Source organism: Poecilia latipinna, unplaced genomic scaffold (assembly GCF_001443285.1).
Source record: "Poecilia latipinna isolate Pla-1442-1.1 unplaced genomic scaffold, P_latipinna-1.0 Scaffold807, whole genome shotgun sequence".
NCBI classification, from domain to species: domain Eukaryota; kingdom Metazoa; phylum Chordata; class Actinopteri; order Cyprinodontiformes; family Poeciliidae; genus Poecilia; species Poecilia latipinna.
In genome coordinates, this window is record NW_015113423.1 from 191,604 (window position 1) to 211,783 (window position 20,180).

A 20,180-nucleotide genomic window follows, 5' to 3' on the forward strand; every position below is an offset into this window, starting at 1 on the left:
TTTTTTGGAAGAAATTCCAGAGGAAAAAAAGGGAAATTTTTTTTTTTTTTTTGGCTTTTTTGGTGTTTTTTTTTTTTTTTTTTTTTTTTTTTTTTTTTTTTCCCACCTTTCTCCTCTGCTGCCTCTGCTTGTCATTTTCTTTTTCCCACCTAATCAAAGAAGTATTTGAGGTATTTTTTTTTTTTTTTTGCAAAAGTAGACACATCCGGGCATAATTTTTTTTTTTATAAGAAAAACTGACTGACCTTTTTTTTTTCATTTTCAGATTTGTTTTTATCTTCTTTCTTTCTTTTAGTATCTGTGCATACATATGTTGCAGGCTTCTTCTTTTTTTCCCCCATGCATTCAAATCTCATATCATCTTGTGCCTGCATTTCACAGAATTCAGTTTCTTGAAGCAGAAAGTATTCATTATCTTTCAGAAAGTTTTATTTATAGACTATCAGCATGCTGTCCCTCTGGGGAGTGTCCTGTCACCTTTGCTCTTTGCAACTAATGCTCATAAATTAAAGGTACATTCTGAGTTATGATGTTTAAAAATGTGAGTGGAATGACCTCTGTGACTGTACTTGACATTGTAACATTCAGTGTCATTGTTTGGTGCAGTAATGTATTGAGGAAAAAAGAAAAAAAAACTTTGACCGCTGTAAAGTAGAATAGGACTACAATGATGGTTAGTGTAAATATAAATAACGTATGTGGAGCAATGCTAAGAGTTTTTAATAATGCTTTTTAACTGATGAGATAGTTGCAATTTTTATTATTGCCCTCCAGGAGACAAACGCAATAAAAACGATGAGTGGTTCTGCTGGAGTTCCCAACTTGGAACCCTCACTTCCTTTTTATTAAGTCTCTCCAGACCTCCCTATGGAGAAAAAAAAAATAACTTATTGATTGATCCCTTTTATCTTTTTCCATGTGTACATATTTAAATGTGCATTGTTTTAAATGAGTTCAGTGGGAAGGAGGATTGATTGGGTTTTATGCAAAGCTAAATGTTTTCCTCTTGCGTGGGCAAAAAAAACATTTTCATAATCGTGTCTTATGACAAAGTTTTAGAGGCGACATGGTGACGATCAGGCTGTTATTTACTGCCGATGTAGGATCGTGTCTGTCAGCTATGCTCTGTGACTTTCAATGGGCTTGCTTGTGATTATTGGAGCTCCCAGACTCTACCTGTAAACGAAGCATCAGCACAGTCGAGCCGCAACACGTCTCCTCCCATTCAGCAACACATCAGCACAGGCCTGGATGGAAAACACACGCCGCCCTCGGTGTTTGTCACCTGCCCGAGGTACCTCGGTTTTAAAAACACTTCCGTGTTGACAGAGCTGTATAAACTGGGATGAGCCGGAGGTGCGACAGCTGTATGTTAGTCCATGCTAATTTGTTAAATGCTTCCAGATGAGGCATTTACAGGCAAAAACATTGTAGCCCTGAGGTTTAACGTAAACTGTTTGCCACACTTACTGCATCAATAGATAAAAACATGCAGATCATGTAGCTTTAGGTTTTACGTGAAGATTAATGTGAATCACCGCAATATTTCTCAGCACTGTTCAGCTGGAATATATCTCTGACTCGCATTGATCACTGACCTCATTCTTTTCATATTCCTCCATGAGGCCTAATTCTCTCGAATCCAAACTTCGTGAGCTCATTTGTTGGGCCTGCGCCAGAACGTCTTACACATTCATTCTTTCTCGCTCATGTTTCCAGCATCTGTACGGTATCAAAACTTGGCCAGTTTTATATCCCGATACTGTTCATCTACATCACCAAATTGTTTACATTGGATGGTGATTACAACTAACTGTGATGAATCAATACGTCTGTGATAAATAGTATTATGCATTTGTTTTATAATCTAAATGCACCATGTCAGGAAACCTATATAACCCATTAGGTTAATATTTGCCTTGTTTTTTTGCACTTCATTTCCACTTCGGGTTTTAACCTGAGGTCCTTAACATATGAATACATATAAAACCTGGAAAATCCATTTATGCTACAAATATTTCTATCTCAATGAAATTTCAATATTAAAGCGTGGCTAGGTGGTGCCATGTTGATCACATTTTACTCGATATAAAAATTCAGCCAGCAGTTTGAAAAATAGCCATGCAAAAGCAAGTTTTAGGTTTCACTTAAACCTTTCAGTAAATAAATTCCCCATTTGAAATTGTAGTGAAATAATATTGAATTATGTTAAAGAGGCATTGCCTCCTCTTTAATATTTGTTTTCATTTTTAAATTAAATAATTGTTCTTTATAAAATCATGTGTTTTTATTCTGTCCTTTAAGTTTTGCAGATTTACTACATGGCTATCTTGACATTATAAAAGTTCTTAGACAAACTGGGATATGTTAAGGCTTTAGAAATAATTACAATTCAACATGGTCTGATTAAAGACAACTCACTTTTTACCTTTAGGCATTTACTCTGTTTCTGTTTGTTTTTTAATTTACTATAACTTGTATAACCGTTTGAATTAAGTTTACTGGGTACACGTTTAATTTCTTTGGTTTATGTTGGTTTTGACTCAAAGATCAACAAGTCTTGCCAAAATAACCGCTTTTCACAAAATGTGACAAAACCTCCTCCACTAACACCAAACTCTCATGAATCCTGGAAGACCCAGTGGTAGGAAAACAAAAGGTTTAACCTTTTTACATGATTTAGTAGAACTACTTTGGAGATAAAAAAAAATATGCTTTCATATTTTGATGCCAGTTTTTATGAAATGCAATATTAAATAAAACATAAAATCTTTTAGAATTTTGCATAAGTGCTGCACAAAAATTAACATGCTCTAGACACCCCCCAAAACATTTTGTAAGACATTTTATGCACTTTTTTTTGTTTTTTGTTTTTGGTATAATACTGGTGCCATGAATCAGAAGTGTTGCTCAGCAAAAGTCTTTCCAGGTTGTGGTATTTTGTGATACTCTGGAGGAAACTTGTCTGCAAATTTCTCATCAGAAGGCATTGTAGAGGGTAGTGGGGGTAAATCCAGCAATTATTTTTGTGTCGTTGGCATCTTTTCTGGCTACAATGCTCACACTTTTGTAAAGCTGAGTATGCTGTCGATCGATGCTCGCCAATCGCCACGACAAATCTTGCTACTCCAAAACCTGTCTGGCCACTGCGGGGAAGAGGCAGGGAGGGAGCGCTGTGCTTTTATACCTGAAGTAACAAAGTTGTAACCAATAGGAAAATTCAACGGCCTAAGAACCATTTGACCAATGACTGCAGTAGTGAGATGGTTTTAGGCTAAAAGAATTGCACAGACATGTCAAAATTTGCACAGAAACATAAAGATAGAGACCTAAATAACCTATTTGGACAGTTAATCGGCAAAAAAAAAAAAAGTTGCTTTCGGGGCGAGTTTCACGGCCGTCAGCCCCTACAGCGATACTAATATTTCACAAGTAGACATGATCAAGTGGTGCTTTTGACCTCGCATTGCTTGGATTCCTGTATTTGAATCAGTTGTGTCCCCGTGTGAGATGTTAAAAGCTGCTCCTCTGGAATACTGAGTCTGTGAAAGAAATCTCTTTCTATCTGTGCATAGGCCGACTAAAAGAAATGACACATAAATGTTTTCAGTGTTTCTTTTGCCTGAGTTTACTGACTTGTTTACACTTTTTTTTTTTTTTTTCTTTTTTGTAACATGCTGTTTTTCATGTCAGAGTAGTCTGTAAATATACATAACTACTGGTGCCTGCACCTTTATTGATTTTGTTTGCAAGAATGCAAAGCTTTGACAAGCACTTGAAAACCTAACTATATTTACAAACGCATTAACCTCTCTACATGAATATTCCACATTGAGTCACATTTAGGGTTTAATCTTCCTTTTTTTTTTTTTTTTTGAAATATCAGTATCTCTCACATGTCTTTCCATTCTCAGCCTGTTCTTCGGGCTCAGTGAGCAAATCTGTCCTCTTGGTTGTCTTGTGACTTGTGTACAAAGTGGACTCTTAAATGTTACAGCCTCAGTTCTCTGTAAAGCCTCTGGAAGAAAACGTTGCTCTTGTTGTCTGGGAGGACACCTTTTTAGTGTTTTCATTTCTACAGTTTGTTTTATGCAGGGCCACAATCGAAAAGCTCTTTAATTTGTTTGCATAAAGAAATGCAGTGTTTGAAAGCGCAAAGAAATGCAGATGCAAATCTGAGACATCTTATCTAACTGCAGGGTGTCGACCAAAACCAAAGCCCCGTCCCCACCAGGACTGAAGACGGCGGATTGTTCAGGTTTCTCCCAGTGGCACCCAGGAGGCCCTCGTTTAACCATGGACCAGAAGGAGAACCTGATGGATAAAGAGCTCTCTCTTATTGTGGTTTTGCCTGGTGGCGTAGAAAAGAACACCCAAGTTGAAGGAAGGTAAGATGCATGCAGATTAACTTGTACAACTTCTGTAAAAGCTGGCTTATTAAAAACAGTTGGAGTAAATTTCTTTCTCACACTGAACATCCAACATTTAAGCCCGACATCATGAGACTGATGACGGATTAAGTCATCACATGACGTCCTGCTTCTATTGGACTGACTCAGATGGGTGGAGTCGCTGAATGCTGTGGTCCCAGTTAACATGGATACTTGGCCAGTGCTAATTGCATTCTTTTTCTTCGTTTTCTTTCATTTTGCTCTATCACAAGCATTGGCAAACTTATTCCCTCACCTCATTTTTACTGGTAGCTGTGTTGTCACAACCCAATAAAAAGGTTAAAGTAGAACTGTACCACCTAATCAGATCAACATGTCTGCATACCTCAGTTTCAGAGAAAGGTCTGTGTGTCTTTCTTTATCTCACGGCTCATCAAGAGAGTTTACTCAAGATATCACCATCTGTCATTCGCTCAAAGCAGATCACACAGTCACAGAGGGATCCTATGCACCTTGGACTCTCGAGAATGAATTAAGATTGTTCTTGTTTGATTAGACTAAATGTATCTTATTTTCATCCCTTTCAGGTTTGTTCAGATTGCTCAAACAGCAGCTGAAATTAGTTGCAGCTATACACGTTTGAGCGTTTCTTTATACACTTTTTGTTTTGTTTTTGTTCGCCAAACTCCAGTGCTTCTTGCATCAGAAAAAAAAAAACAAAAAAAAACTTTAAAACTTGTTGTTTACCGTGTGTAGCTATCGGCAAACCAGATCGTCAAGACAAATTAGATTCGATTTCATGATGGGTTTTCTTTTTCATTTTCAAGCACAGACTTGAAATGTGTTTTCGGTTGCTGCTGTATTTGCAGTTTATGGTTTTTACCTTGGATTTTGTGAAACCAAAATGGATAAACGAAAATTCCGTAACTATTTTTATTGTTTGACATTGAGAATAGGAGACTTCAAATATCCTAATCTATAGTCAATTATTTTGTAGAAAAACATTTTTTTTAATCTTTCCACAAATCTATTACATTTTATGCATTACAAAGCCTGTTTTTTTATATAAGTGTGCAATATTCAGTGATTGTTGGATGTGTCTTTGTGCTTGTCTCATTCTAAGGTGGCTTTTCAAAACTCAATGCCATTTTAAGTGTTTGAAATTTAAGAAAACTTTATTTTAACAAAAACAAACTGCTTTTAAAGAAAATCTCTTACCTACTTCAGATTTTACCTGCTTATATGTTTTGAAGTAGCGACACACAACTCAATTGTAGCCTAATTTCTTAAAACCACTTCCTTTTAGCGTTCAATTATGCAGATGCTAACTTGGCATCAATAACATTGATTGCTCTGACAAGAGATTATCTCTTAAGAAATTAAATGCCATGTTTTGAAAGTATGCTAAGGTTTATAATTTGTTTCCAAAGTAATCAGACTTAATGCGTACAGTTTCAACCTTAAATAAACTCGTGTCTTCCTCCTGCCGACATGTTTATAGTGGAGCAATTTGCCGAAATGCTAGGTTAAGATTAGCATGTTTACATTCTGTTTTGATAGGACTCATTTGTTCTGGTGGAACTCATTTGGAGCTTAACAGATTTCATTAGAGCTCCAATGTGGTCAAACCTTACTGTGTTTCCGAAGGTTCTTTGTTTTGAGTGTTGTACAATTCAAGCTGTCATAATCAATACCACTGTGAAGAGTTAAGACACTGAAACAGGATTACAAAGATTTGTTGACTAAGTGAATGACATGTAATGCAGTTTTACAAGCCATGTTTTTTTTTCTTTTTCTTTTGAAGAACATGCCAAATGTCTCACCTGAGGTTCACTTATGAAAATCCTAGAGTTGAGTTTCATCAAGGACTTAAAGGAGCAGTCTTTTAATAAGCTTAATTATGCAAACTTATTATTTTTAATTTCCTTTTATTCCTGTCTTTCAGCAAACCCCTGATGGATCTATTGGTCACACTGTGTGCAAAGTATCACCTAAATCCATCAAGCCACACTTTAGAACTGGTCACTGCCAACAGGAACAACATCAAACTCAAGCCCAATGCCCTTATAGGAACCTTGGATGCAGAAAAGATCATATTGAAACCTAAGGGAGAGGATAAAAATAAGAAGGCCGGTCCACAGATGCCAGAGGTAAGTTATCAAAACTAATAAATTTAACAATCCTCTTTTGAAATTCAGTGACTGATCTTCATTTTTATAAGCTTTCGTCTGCTGATAGCCAATTCAGATGTCGTATATAATAAAAACGTTAAAAACAGAATTTTTTTTTTTTTAAAACCTTTTTGGCATAAGTGACACAATTGTCCTCGGTTGTCCAATTAGTGACTCATTGTTTGTTCTCCAGGCTACTGTTCGGATGGTGATAAACTACAAAAAGACGCAAAAGACAGTACTAAGAGTAAATCCTCGAGTTCCCCTCCGTGAACTGTTGCCAGCGATATGTGAGAAATGTGAATTTGACACGGAGACCACAGTTCTGCTGAGAGACGTCGCATCATCAGCCCCCTTGGACTTGTCCGGGTCTCTTAATGATTACGCAATAAGGGAAGTTTACGCAAAAGACACACAAGGTAACTTTTCTTTTATTCAAATCATGCCGCTAATTTTGCATTTAAGAATTTGCTACTCATCATATTTACTCCATGCTGTACCTACTGTTTATTTTTCTGTTGAGTATAATTTGAAGTGTTTTTTTTTATGCAGTTAATCTTTAAGTTTGTCTCTTTGCAGGACAAGTTGTTTCTCCTGTGTCCCTAAGCTCACCAGTTCCTGCAGGTATTTAGTAATTGCAAACTGCATTATGACTTTAAAGGATCGACCATATTACAGTTTGGACGCTAATTCTGATTTGTTTCTTTGGGTTTTAGGACTGGTAACTCCAGGCAAAGATAAAATTCAGAAAGAAAAAGAAAATGAAGGCCTCTTCAGCAAATTTAGAAAAAGCAAAAAGAAACCAGACCAGGTGACTGTTGTGAAGCAAAACTGTTATCTATGTGCACTAAAGTGTCTTTTCGGTAATGATTCAACCTTTAACTCTATTGAAGCATATTTTTGAGGTAAAAGGGGTGTTTTTTTTTTTGCTTTAGTTTGCCAATGGTCAATGTTCACTGTGTTTGGAAACAGGCCTCTTGTCACATTCTGATTGGATGTTTACTCTTTAAAGCCAACGACTGTCAGTGCCCCAGCTTCTCCCGTGCTTGTCAGCAAGCCCCGACCGCTCAGCATGGCCTTACCCTGCTCAAATTCAACCCCCATCGACTCTTCAACGTTCTCTGAAGTGCCAAAGAAGAGACGTGCGCCCCAACCGCCGATCCTCGCGTCTCAGAGCGGTCACTCAGACTTCGCCACGCGCCAGAGAATCAACTCTGAACCCAGCACCCAACTTCATGGGATTCAAGTGAGTGGATTGTAAGCATGAGATCGAAGGTCTGACGCTATTAAAATTTGAACCCTTAGTTAAATTTGGTTTTCATACAGAGGAGTCCTGTAAGTCGCGGGTCCTCGGCAGAATCTTCACTGAGGAGGACCAAACGCAAGGCTCCTGCGCCTCCCACATCTACAAGTCCTATCGTCGAAAAAACTTTGTCAGAAGAGGAACACGCACAAGGTTTGACTCTTATTCGCTCATTTTGGGTTTTTTTGAGATTTTTTTAAATTTTTGTCATGGTACATTTACAAAATAACCTTTAAATGCATTTGATTGGAATTTCTGTTGGAACTCTTAAAATGAACATCTGGCTTTTGACTTCTTTGACTCTTGCTCCTCCTAGTGGTTGTTACTTTGTGGTGCAGATGTTGGTAAACGGTATGGTCCCAGTTCTATACTGTGAGACTTGGGGGTAATTAATAATCCAACTGGGCAAAATTTTAGTCTACCCCCCCCCTTTTGTAAATGGAGAAACTTATTTTGTTTTCTGGTTTTGTGTTATCCAAGTTCTTATGTTTTTCCCTTTTGGATAATATAAAGTTACTTGGTTCTAAACATACTTTCCTGTGATTGTGTGCGCCCCATTGTCCAGTTAGAGGAAACGCCACCCGTCCTGCATGCACAGAAATCAAAAGCTGAAAATATTTTATACTGGAACAGATAGATTTTTATTTTCTTCTCGTGTTTGTGTGTATATGTGTTTTTATTCTTGAAGAGATAAATCTGACAAAATTTGCTATGAGTAATGATATCCTGATGTGCTTATTTATGTTTTTATCAATTTTTTAAAAAGTGTAACTTTAATGCATGTCCTGTGGAAGGAAAATTATTAATTTTCAGCAACTGTTTTTCAGTTGTATTATTTTTGTCTGCTTTACTTGTTTTTGTTTAAGTTGAAACTTTACCTGTTCTCCTTTTTAGTTTTCAGTTAGTAAAATAACCTACACACGACTGGATGAGAATTTCAAATAACAATGACTTATTTTTTTTTCTAACTTTTTTTTTTTTTTACAGCAACTGCAGTTTCTTCCCCACTGCAGGAGATCAGAGAGCAGCAGGAGGAGGCTGCTGGATCTGTAAGCTCTTCCGTTGCTCCCAAAACCCAGGGAGAGAATGGCATCCTCACCGTGTCCCCTGAATCCTCGCTCCTCTCACCTTCTCCAGATGCTGAGAGTGGGAGTACAGTGGAGGCGGGTGGGGAAGATCAGTGTCTTGATCTATCCTCAGATGGCAAGTACGAACTCTCGCGACACTACATAAGGCTGTGCTATGTTTTCATCATTATGATTTACAACTGTTTTTTTTTTTATTTTTTATTTTTTCTTATTTTAACCTCTTTTTTTCCTCCCAGACGAGTGGACAGCACTGTAAATAATTCTGCAGCTCAGGGTGTTAAAAGTAATGACACAAACTCATTTGAACCCACTACCACTGGTAAGCACTTTCTCCAACAGCATTGATCTTTGTCTTTTAGAGTGCTGGGCATGTTTAATGGGAATCGGATAAAGATGTTAAGCTGTAAAATTTACTTATTTATTTTTTGGCGTAGCACCATCATAACCTTCAGAGAATCCAACTTTTAATTACAGTTATTTAGCATAGGTAAAACTGTTTGTATATAAAACAAATTTACTATGGCGAAGTTCTTGGTACTCTTAATGATTCCTTTGTCAATGAATGTGCCTGATGCATTTTTACTTTTACCTTTTGACTAACTCAGCAATTTATTTATTTTTTTTATTTTTTTTTACTGACTTTTTCAGTGGTAGTTTGGGTATAATGGCTACAAAGACATTTCTTAACGTAAGATTTTTTTTTTTGTCTGAGTACACACTTAAAGGCCATATTTCTTTCAGTGTAAAATTATGCTTCGGCAGTGAAAGATGTACAATTTTAGCCTCTTGTCCTTTTTTTTTAAATAAAAATACATTCATTTTTCGTAACAGATGTTTTATTATTTTTTTTCTCCTGCAGATAACGTTGCAGTTCAAGTTGAAGATGTTCACCCACAGCCCGTCTGCAAAGAGCCGAAAGCTGAGGGCAATGAGAGCGGCTTACTTCCTTCTGTAAAAAAGGATGCAGAAGTTCAGGCGTCCAGTGACCCAAACCCAGAACCCCCTCGAGAGCTGCCCGATGGGTCGGCGAGTTCAGTGACCACCAGCACGCAGTGTCCCGCTGAAAAAGATGCTCCGGCGAAAACGGATTCCACGGGACTCTCTGGGCCTCCTCAGCAACATGTGGACAAAGTCTCTTTATCGACTGCTCCAGTCACCTTATTGCCAGCAGAGAAAAAAGATATGTCCACTTCAACAGAAGAGCTGGAACCGTCTGAGCCCTCCGAAGGCGCATCGCTCCACACTTCCTCAACCTCTCCGTGCGACGAAAAAAAGCCGGGCGTTCCAGCCCCAAAGAAAGCATCGTTTATGCATGCAGCAGACCCTGAGCTAAAGCCGAAGCCTTCGAATGAGCTGACGAGAGATTACATCCCTAAAGTCGGGATGACGACCTACACGATCGTGCCTCAAAAATCTCTTGAGAAACACAGATACTTTGAAGTTGCACTGACACTGGAAGCGCCTCGAGAATCTCCAGGACAAGAACTTGATTCCGTTTCTCCTGGTTTGAAAGGGGACCAGGGACAGACTGTAGTTTTAAGAGAGAAAACTGAACTAAACTCCAACTTACCCAGGGATGACTCACTGTCTAGCACAATTAATACCACTACTACTTTTAGTACTACTACACTGCAAAACACTGTAAATGGAAGCACACCTGAACCTCCTCCTTCTCCTCCTCCTCCCTCACCACCCGTGACTGTCCAGATCACAGACAAGATCTCCTCTGCTAATGAAGCTTCCCAAGCAGGTTCGCCGACGGAGGTCAAGGACGTGAAAATTCCACCCGCAACCAAACCTAAGCCTGCTTCTTTCCGCTTGGCACAGCACAAAAAAACACCTGGATTTTATGTAACTTCAGCTGCTGAGAAAAGTCTTGGTGCCACTCCTGCCTCTGGCCTCAAGGAAACTCGAGGGAGTCCAGATAGAGCTGGCCTGCCCTCTCCACCTCCACCGCCTCTTGCTCCTCCTTCACCCCCTGTACAGTGTCAAAAGGAGACGGCAGAGGCCGCTGGAGTTCAGCTTAGTCCGAAGCAGGATGACAAGAATGTGGCCTCTGTGGGAGTGACGAGGCAAAGCAGTCTGCCGTCAAGAGAGCTGGGTGCTAGGTTAAGCTTGGAAAAATTGAGGAGCTTTGCAGCTCCTAGACCGTTTGCTCCTTCAACGCTGTCCCGCTTCGCCCAGGCTGTGTCCTCTGCTGTGAAAAGAAGCCAGTCTCTGTCCCACGGCCCAAAATCACCTCCTTCCCAGGTTTCGCCCCCTGTTTCTCCAATTACAAGTCCCTCATCAGTCATCCAGTCAAAGGGCTTATCTGAACTCAAGGTTGGTCCTGAAGCAGAGGATTGAAATATAGTACCTTTCAAAAGTATTCACACCCCTTTAACTTTATATTTTGTCACTGTTGCGCCACAAACTTCAGGGCTTTTTTTATTATTATTTTATAATAAACCAACACAATGTTATGTTGATTTATCTATGAAGAGAAAGGAAAATTAGTCTTGGTATGTTAAAAAAATATATATATATATATATATATATTAGAAGTAAAGATCTGAAAAGTGTGTTGAGCATTTGTATTTACACCCCTTTTATTCCAAAACTACTTTCTTCATTAGTCACATAGAGCAGTTACCAAGAGCAGCTGAAGAGTCTGTCGTGGAACAGCTGTTTAAAATTGATCTTGGTAGAAAAGTGGCAAAAAATATGTATTTGAAAGAAATCCATAAGACATGTAAAGCAAAACATGTGGAAAAAGATCCGTTGGTAAAATTAAACTGAAATGTGACTTTTTTTTTTTTTCTTGCCTGTTATAGACGCAAAATGCTATGTGGTAGAAACTAAGACTTCACATCCTCCTGAACACTCGGTCTCTATAATAAAACATGGTGGTGGCCAGAATTAAGACTTAAAAATTCCTGTCCTGATGTTCTCCATCCAATCGGACTCGATTTAAGCTGCTCTGCGAGGAAGACGTGGTGGAAAATATCAATCTCTTGTGCAAAGCTTATGGTTCAAATGGGACAAATGTTGTGACAGTCAGGGGGATGTGAATACTTTTACAAGTTGCCATAGAGATAACTATAGGGGTTCTCTGCACTCATTATAAATTACTGATTCTGGTTCTCTTTCGAAAACCGTAGGAAAAGAGTTTGATAAACTGTGATCCTTCTGTCCATCCCCCCCCCCCATTTCAGATTTACTGGAGGGTTTCTACTTTTTTTTTCATATTTTATGATTTCTACATATAGTAAATATGTTTTATTTGACCCCGTGACTTTAAGCAGCCTTCCGTTTAACATAAACTCCCTCTTCTCTCCATCCAGCAGGGTGAAGAGGTTACTCAAATGGCAAAAGAGACTGGACTGTAGCTGTGCTGTAATTTCTACAGAATTTTTTATTTTATTTTATTTTTTTCACCGTAAGTAAAATCCACCTCCAGACAATATAATATTATCCATTTCCACAATGTGTGCTCAATACTCTTCTTTTAGGAGCGGCTAACCTTGTTTTCATTTTTCTCTAGAAGTCTTCATCCTGTGGTATGAGCGAAGAAGCGATTTTCTTTTCAAACATGTTTCCATGGTCTTCGCCAGCCTTCATAAACCTTTGGATTTTAATGATTAATTTTGTTATATCATTCTTTTTATTTTAGACTATTTTTGGCTTCTTTTATGCGACAACATTTATGCATTTAATGCAAAGAGTTGTGATCAGTGATGTTAAATAATCCTATAAATTATTAGTGATTCCCAGAGCAATAATATTATTGGATTTATTAAGGAAATGTATGATCTAAATAATATGGGATGTGTAAGACGGATCGGGTCTCGCTTTCAGTAAATGTTTCCATATTTAAGTTTTAGTTTCCATTCCAGTGGATTCAGGAGAGCACTGCCATGTACATTTGTACTTGTTCTTGTTTGGTGAGTGTTGCTATGATTAAAGCTTTTACCAAGCCACTTGTCTGTATTGTCTCCCTGCACAAGCTCCTGAAATTGGATCCTTCAGAATAAAAGCGGTCGTTCACAACAGGTAAAACTGGATCCTTGTATGTGTGTGTGTGTGTGTGAGCCAAGAGCGTGTTGCTGTAGGGTGAACCCAGTCTCAGTTCTCACTGCAACAGCAATAAGAAGCATGAGTCTTGAACTGAAACCTCAGTTAAAGATGCATAAAGGTAAAGGATTTAAACAATTTTTGCTAATGTTTATTAGCTTATTCTTGGTGAAAAGCTTTGCTGGTGACTTTAAAGAAATGATTTAACTTTAGCTGTCAAGGTCAAATTTATTTATAGCTATAGCATGTTTCCTGCTGCACAATGTGCTTTACAAGGAAGAACAACCAAAACATTAACGGGCATAAAAGAATCAAAAACCAAACATAAGATGGAGAAAACTTCTAAAGACGGTTAAAATAAGACTGTTAGTATGATTAAAAACAAACCATTTGGATCAACGTATGCTAAAAGCCGGTTTAAAGGGGATTGAAAGTGCTCCAGAGTTTGTGCTGACTTAATATTAAGGGACAGGTTATTCCATAGTCTGGAGCCTTCGTCTCCACCAGATGTGAGTTAAGACTGAGGACTAGAAAGCAATATTGGTGCAGTAGACCTCATGGCTTTAATTGGGGCATGAATAGAGAGTAGCTCAGACAAGTAGGAGGGAGCGAGACCATGCAATGATTTCAAAATGGAAGGTAAAATTCTAAATTGCATTCTGAAACTGACAGGGAGCCAGTGAGGAGAAGTCAACTCTGAGCGTATTTTGCTTTCTACCAGTCAGCAGACGAGCAGTAGCAATTTGGACTAACTAGAGATGATGAATGGAGGTCTTGTCCAGGTCAAAATACAAGGAGTTGCAGTAGTTCAACCTGCAGAAGACAGATTAGCCAGAATATATGACTTTACCTTGGCCAACTGTCTGAGATTAAATAACCTAGATTGGACCACTTTTAACATTATCTTTGAAAAAAGAAAAAAAAAAAAAGGACTGTAGGCTCATGGGAATGTTCATAACAAAAGTAGATTGAATGTGCCAGTTTTTGTAACCCACAATAGTTTTAAAAACAAATTCTGTTTGGACAAAATTGTTTTGAATCAATTTGAGAAACTTCAAAATGTCAAACAAAACTAAATATTTTGTATGATGTAAAACAGACCTATATATTGACAATGCAACCATTTTTTTATTTTTTTTTGCAAAACACAATGAAGTTGAAAGAGTCCTAACAGTGCAGCCACAAAGTTGGATGTAATTTTTGTGTGGACTTTAAACTGCAAACGAAATCTCTTACGATGCAATTTAATTTTCGGAGGCAGATTCAATACTGTCATTATCAGACTGTGAGGCTGTTACATGGTCTCCAGTTTTCAACTTTCATCAGGTGCTAATATTTCTTTTTTCTTCTAATATCTTTTTTTATTTGCATCCTACCCAGCCACAAATGCAACCTGATTGTTTAAATGACATAGCTTTTTTTATTGTCAGTATATTGAAAGGAAACAGCTGAAACTACTATTTTTTGCAATTAAGACATTAATCAGTTTCTTTAGCGTTTAGGCCACAGCTATTAAGAGCCAGAGCTGAGAGTCTAAATAGCCACATGTGGGAGACCTCTTACATGTAAAGTATTCAAAGGCAGCCTTTGTTGCACAGATAATTCCAATAAAATGTCTTCTTTCTTTTTAGAAACAGTTGTTTGTACCCTTTCATGCTTTGATTTGCTGCATAGCTTTCAGCTTGCTGTTTATTAAAGCCCTGTTGTAGGTTAAAAAAAAAGTTATTGCTTTAACTCTTTGCTGGCTCTTGGTCTAAATCTCCCTTTGTCAGGGTCTGTTACACATTACCTTTCAGGACGATGTTATCTTCCTAACCATCCCCCACGTGGAGCCTGTCACTGAGTGACACAGCCCGCAGTGCAACCAGTCTGCTGGACGAGCTACTCTTTACAACCGCAGGCCCTTTGCAGTGGAGTAATTCTAAAGTGTGTACCCTGTCCAAAGTCCATAAGAACAGTTAGTTTTATAGCCTCCCTGGACTCATTACCAACCCAATTGTTTAAAAGGTCTTTGTGTGCACATATGTCCTGACATTTAGTTTGAAAATTTATCTCAATGTAAAATAATCAGGAATTAAAAAAAAAAAAAAAAAAAAAAAAACCCTGATTATTAATCAACTTAATCCAAATAAGGCTGTTTTGACGATGATTGCGTCAAAAATATCTTTATTGTGGTGGATCATGTTTGGGTAGGAGGGATCGTTTTGCCCCACTGGGCCAGCCCTGTGGGCAGCAGATGAGCCAGAGAAACTTGTGTGTTACTGTGTGCGTGTGTGCGTGTGTGCTGCTGAGCTGTAAGCAGAAGAGCCCCGCCAGGCAGCCTGCTGAAACTGGGCACAGTCTCCCGTCCAACAGCTCGTCTCTCCTGTTTCCTTCAGATGATGCCTTGGATTTAGCCAACCCACACAAGTGCTATGAATAAGACACTGGACAAAATACACACTTCTGGAGGACTCGGACAGAAAGCAGAGAATTTTCACAGTGGCAAGGGTAATGAGAGAGTCTTCCCCAGGCCAGCAATCATCCCACTGGAAGGTCCTTCACTCACTCCAAATGCTCAGAGGACTAGGAACAAGTTTTGCAAGGGAAACAGGTATAGCTCACTTTTGCTTACATAAACTGAATGGTACAGGTCTGCTTGCAACAATATACATGATTAAAAATTCATCTACCTAAAAGAAGAACTTTGTGCAACATATTTTACAATGTTTCCAGCCCTGCATTTAAATAGCACAGTGTTTGCATATGTACGAGCCAGAAAAAGAGCTGCAGTGTTGCTTAGCAATACCCTAAAGACCAGTTGATTGAGTTTTTAAGTTGAGGTTAACCATTCATTCAAGTCACTAACAAACTTGTTTCCAAATATAATAATGAATTATTTTGAGAGTTAAAAGAAAACTTTATTTACAGTACTTTCTTTTCAACATGCATTGCTCACCTCTTCCAAATGTTGAAGCACCGAAAATGCAATACAGTGAAGGAATCAGGGGCTGTTTCTCTCTACTCTTATCTAAAGCTTGTCGGTGAATGTGGTAAGTGAGTCAACAGGTAGCTAAATGCAGGAGGAGTTAGTGCAAAGAGAGGCCCGTTTATCAAGTCCTACATACCCATTGTCTGCAAGATCAGCAGCAGAATCAGTACAAGGGCCCTGCGTGCGCTGACGTGCAGGCAAAAAGTGTAATAACAACCTCCCACCCCCGCCCCACTTCTTCAAGGGTATAGATGCTGTTTTTAAGATAATTTCCCTCTCAATTGTGGTTGGGTTTGTAGCCTGTAATGATTGTATTCATTTCTGTGTTTGACATCAAGAAATAGATTTAAAAAGCCCAAAAAAAAAAAAAAAAGAAGAAAGATGTTGAAAAGAACAGATGAAAGTTGCCAGAGGGTGATGATGTCAAGTCTGGAACAGGATGTCAAACTTCACTGCCATACCATTGTCGGCAGACTGGAAAAAAATAAAATAATAAATAAAAAATAAAAAGTGTATCTGTGAAGGAATGTCATCTCATATGATGAAGACTTCATTGGCTGTTTTTCAAGTGAGGGTGAGGAAATCAAGATAGATGCTGCCAGTGAGGTAGTAGCATTGACATGTTTTGGAAAAAAATACCATATTACTTTGAAACTACCCAAGGACAAGGCTCTCCAGAGACTGATTAGGTAAGACTTGTGAAAGTTGGAGTGATCCAAACGTTAAATATTTATAGGCATTTATTATTTTTCATTTCGTCTATAGTGAGATGTTTGGTGCCGAAACGTTTTATCAACTTAAAGCCCAGCGAGATAGTTCTGCATTATTCTCATACAAACCAAACTGAACAGCAAGTGAAGAGACTGATTTGTTTTCAGGTAGTGTCTTAAACAGGTGACACTGTTTTTAGTTGGGAATTAGAGTTAATTCTTTTTTTAATTTGAATCCAGGCCTCTTTTCGCACACAGCTCCTTTGCGTGAGTGTGGGTGCTCTCTCTATCCTTTGACGCATCAATACCCAGCTACTTGTTTTTATCAAGAAAACAGCTCATGTCTGTTCAACAACAGTAATGATGGTAGCTACACTGACTTTTAGTTTTCGAAAAGGGGTTTTAAACGCATACACATATGCTGTGTATATGTTTTATTCTTAAACATTTATAGGTGTTATGGCTCTAAAATCTGTTTGCCTTTCAGAACTGACCTGCCTGAATTTGTTTCATTTATAATCACTTTCACTTATATTACTTGTGTCTGTGTTGATGATTCTCTAGGAATGTTAGAGAGGGGGAGGACTCTTCATCTTCCTCTGTTCCAAACCCCTTTCCTGAACTTCTACCTCCAACTGTTTCCGGCTCCATCTCTAAATGTTTACTGCCTTGGACAAAACCTAGTGCAACTCAGGTGAGTCTTCCATTTACTGTAGAAAAACATTTGACAACAACACTTGTGTTGGTAAAAACAGCACAGCTGTTGTTTTCTGACTATCCTCAATTGGAGGACATTCAGGAAAGTTGCATGATGCGTGACTAGACTGTGTTTGACTATTGATTTTTTGTTTGAATTCATGACACGTGGATGGTTGAACAGGTTTTACAAGTATGGAAATTAAGGGTGCTGAAGAGATAAATGCTGTGTCAGGATGAGCAGACAATCTGCATAGACTGTTTACTTTGGGAAAGGGAGTTTTTTTTTTTTTCTTTTTTTCGACATTCAGGGCCCACCATACAAAATGAAAAATAAATTAAGGTGTTATGTTGACTGTAGATGTTATATTTTAAGCTTAAAACCTTTATGGTCCACCCTGTGAAAATCTGGCCAAGTGTCCACACCACTGTTGTTTGCTTTAGAACAAGGTGTGGGATTCTCTTGCTCTCGAGGCTGGATTGTATGCTAATGTTTGACAAGCACTTGTTGCTGTGTAAGTCTATGTATTTATTTTGATGAAGATGAAAGAGTAGGAAATGAGCATAGCACCTGACATTTATTCAATATTAAGAAGAAAGCCTTTTTTGTAATAAGACCTTGGACGCATTCTTTTACACAAAATGTCTTGTGCAACTCTTAGATATTTGGTGGTAGTCAGCCCATTTGCAACCACTTTGAAAATGAGTATCAGTGTGCTTTTTCTTCACTAGTGGAGTATTGTGCAGTGAGTATGCATAAATTTCTGTTTAGTGGAGAGCATTCCTTATAATTTTTACTTGCTCGTTCAGACTTATCTCATGTTCTCTAACACTAATTCTTGGCTCTTGGATAATTCTTCTGATTATTTCTTTTACTCCTCTGTTAGAATTTCTGCAAAAATCCAGCCTGGTTGTGGCTGCATTATGCTCATACTTTGCTTAGAGTGATGTCTTATTGATGGGATACATTTTATAGACCATTGGTGGCATCTATTTTAATTTGCCTTGAGAGGGAAGTAACTCAGCTTTTGCAAGGGACGTTTTTTTTTTTTTTTTTTTTTTTTTTTTGTGAGCCCTGACTACCTGGTCAGTTTAATAAAAAATAATCTCCAAACTCTGAATCTTCATGGTTATATCTTTTATGTCTATTCTGAGTCAGCCATCCCTTGACTGTTTTTAGCTCAGAAAACTATATGCAAACATTGACCTGTTATTTATTTTTATTTATTTATTTATTTTTTTGACCGTAATTATGTGCAAAGACTTGGTCTGTTTATTTTTTCAGCCAGCTTGAGACGTCACCTGACATCTTCCTTTAGACATCTTGTTACTTCTTTTTTTACATTTTCATTCAAACAAAATGCATAGAGAGTCATTGTTTGACCTAAAATACACACTTTAACAACATTATCTCTATTCTTACTATTCCAAGGACTAAGTGCCTTGTATCTTCAGTCTCATTATGTGGCACACTGCAAGTAAGAGAGCCTCAGCTGGATACACTTGTAACTTCATTAAAAGCCAGCCTCAAAGATTATAAAAGTACAGTTATCTAAGTTCTTAAGATACTGAGCACTGTTATTCACACATTGGAGGTATTACATCTCATACTCACACGCTCATGACCTCATTGTTTTGGCAGTGGATTACTCTGCAACAACTTGGACAGATATTGTACAGGAAATCCAAAACTTGAAACAAATATTTGGAAGACATTCAGGATTTTGGAAAGCTAACAATTATGAGTCTGTTTCAGAAGTGCATGGGTTTCAGACTCAAGGTTTCTTTCCTATACATTTTCCAGTGTGGCTGAATTGGTTTGGTTTGGAAGCCACAAAATATTTCCTGGATGTGGGTCCCAATACTATAAGCTTGAAAGTATATTTTTTTGTGGTGTGTATGTGCTGTGTGGATTTGTGTGTGGATTTGTAGCAGCAGGGGGGCAGCTAAAAGCAATGACTCATCGGAAAGCCTGAAATTCCAAAGTTTCACAATTAACAGCAGCTATAAGTGATATTAGAGTTTGGTGCTCATGTTAAGCGTAGAAGGAGAACACTATCAGAAGGTTTATGCAATACTTGAGTTATAACATGTACAGTTCAGGTCAAAAGGTTACTGTCCCTGTTCAAGGTGTATTACAGATGCAGTATTAAGTATTTTTCAGGCACAAAGTACCATCTTATAGCACAGTCGCGTAACTATCACATTCAGTTGTTATGAAAATGATGCATATATCAAACATAACTTAAAAGAAATTTAACCTCACAATTTGATACCTTGAAATTGGGCCTCTGTCACTTTAAGAAGTTCATACTCTATCTGACACTCTTACCTCAGCATATCATCACAAGAATGCATTTCCATTACGATGAGTGTTGGACTGAGAAGTAATTTGTGTGATAAGCTCAGCAGATGCACAGTTCTTCCCGGAGTTTGGTAGTTACTGCTGCTGCTAGTCTGAGGGAGCTGAGGAGGTAGCGCATGTGGGAAGGGAACTCTGTGGGGGGGAAGCTCGGACTGCAGCCCCAAGAAGGAGCTTAATGGAAATAGGTGGCGCCTTTTTAGACAACCCCAAATGGGTGCCATTAGAGATTCAAGGAGTTCTCAAATGTCCATGAAAGAATCAACATTTCAGGTAACATATCATGAGAGAATACCATTATAAAATAACATGCAGCTTAAAATCAATTTCACATAATACACTCCCTTTAATTTTGGTCTTGAAAACAATTTATTTAAACCATTCCTCCCTGGGTGGAATGACTAAAGGATACACGATAGCAACAATTTTTAAAAA

General features: G+C 38.1%; 2 protein-coding genes across 3 annotated transcripts in view; both read left to right on the forward strand.

Annotated features, from left to right (window-relative positions):
• Window positions 1–12,912, forward strand: part of cobll1b (cordon-bleu WH2 repeat protein-like 1b) — a 28,083-nt gene extending 15,171 nt beyond the window's left edge. Inside the window, exons 3-14 of one of the 2 annotated variants that reach the window (XM_015047106.1) lie at window positions 4,200–4,388; window positions 6,337–6,541; window positions 6,756–6,981; window positions 7,142–7,186; window positions 7,279–7,373; window positions 7,575–7,808; window positions 7,889–8,018; window positions 8,853–9,072; window positions 9,190–9,272; window positions 9,813–11,275; window positions 12,277–12,371; window positions 12,445–12,912. In XM_015047106.1, coding sequence (XP_014902592.1) covers window positions 4,200–4,388; window positions 6,337–6,541; window positions 6,756–6,981; window positions 7,142–7,186; window positions 7,279–7,373; window positions 7,575–7,808; window positions 7,889–8,018; window positions 8,853–9,072; window positions 9,190–9,272; window positions 9,813–11,275; window positions 12,277–12,321 — 2,935 coding nt within the window. In that variant the 3' untranslated portion in view covers window positions 12,322–12,371; window positions 12,445–12,912. The remainder of the gene's footprint in view (window positions 1–4,199; window positions 4,389–6,336; window positions 6,542–6,755; window positions 6,982–7,141; window positions 7,187–7,278; window positions 7,374–7,574; window positions 7,809–7,888; window positions 8,019–8,852; window positions 9,073–9,189; window positions 9,273–9,812; window positions 11,276–12,276; window positions 12,372–12,444) is intronic. The other variant, XM_015047107.1, reaches the window with a different exon arrangement.
• A 96-nt stretch (window positions 12,913–13,008) lies between these two features.
• The window catches only part of grb14 (growth factor receptor-bound protein 14), a 31,485-nt gene continuing 24,313 nt past the window's right edge, over window positions 13,009–20,180 (forward strand). The window contains exons 1-3 of the mRNA XM_015047108.1: window positions 13,009–13,127; window positions 15,385–15,599; window positions 17,252–17,381. Of these exons, the coding sequence (XP_014902594.1) occupies window positions 15,421–15,599; window positions 17,252–17,381 (309 nt within the window). The 5' untranslated portion in view covers window positions 13,009–13,127; window positions 15,385–15,420. The remainder of the gene's footprint in view (window positions 13,128–15,384; window positions 15,600–17,251; window positions 17,382–20,180) is intronic.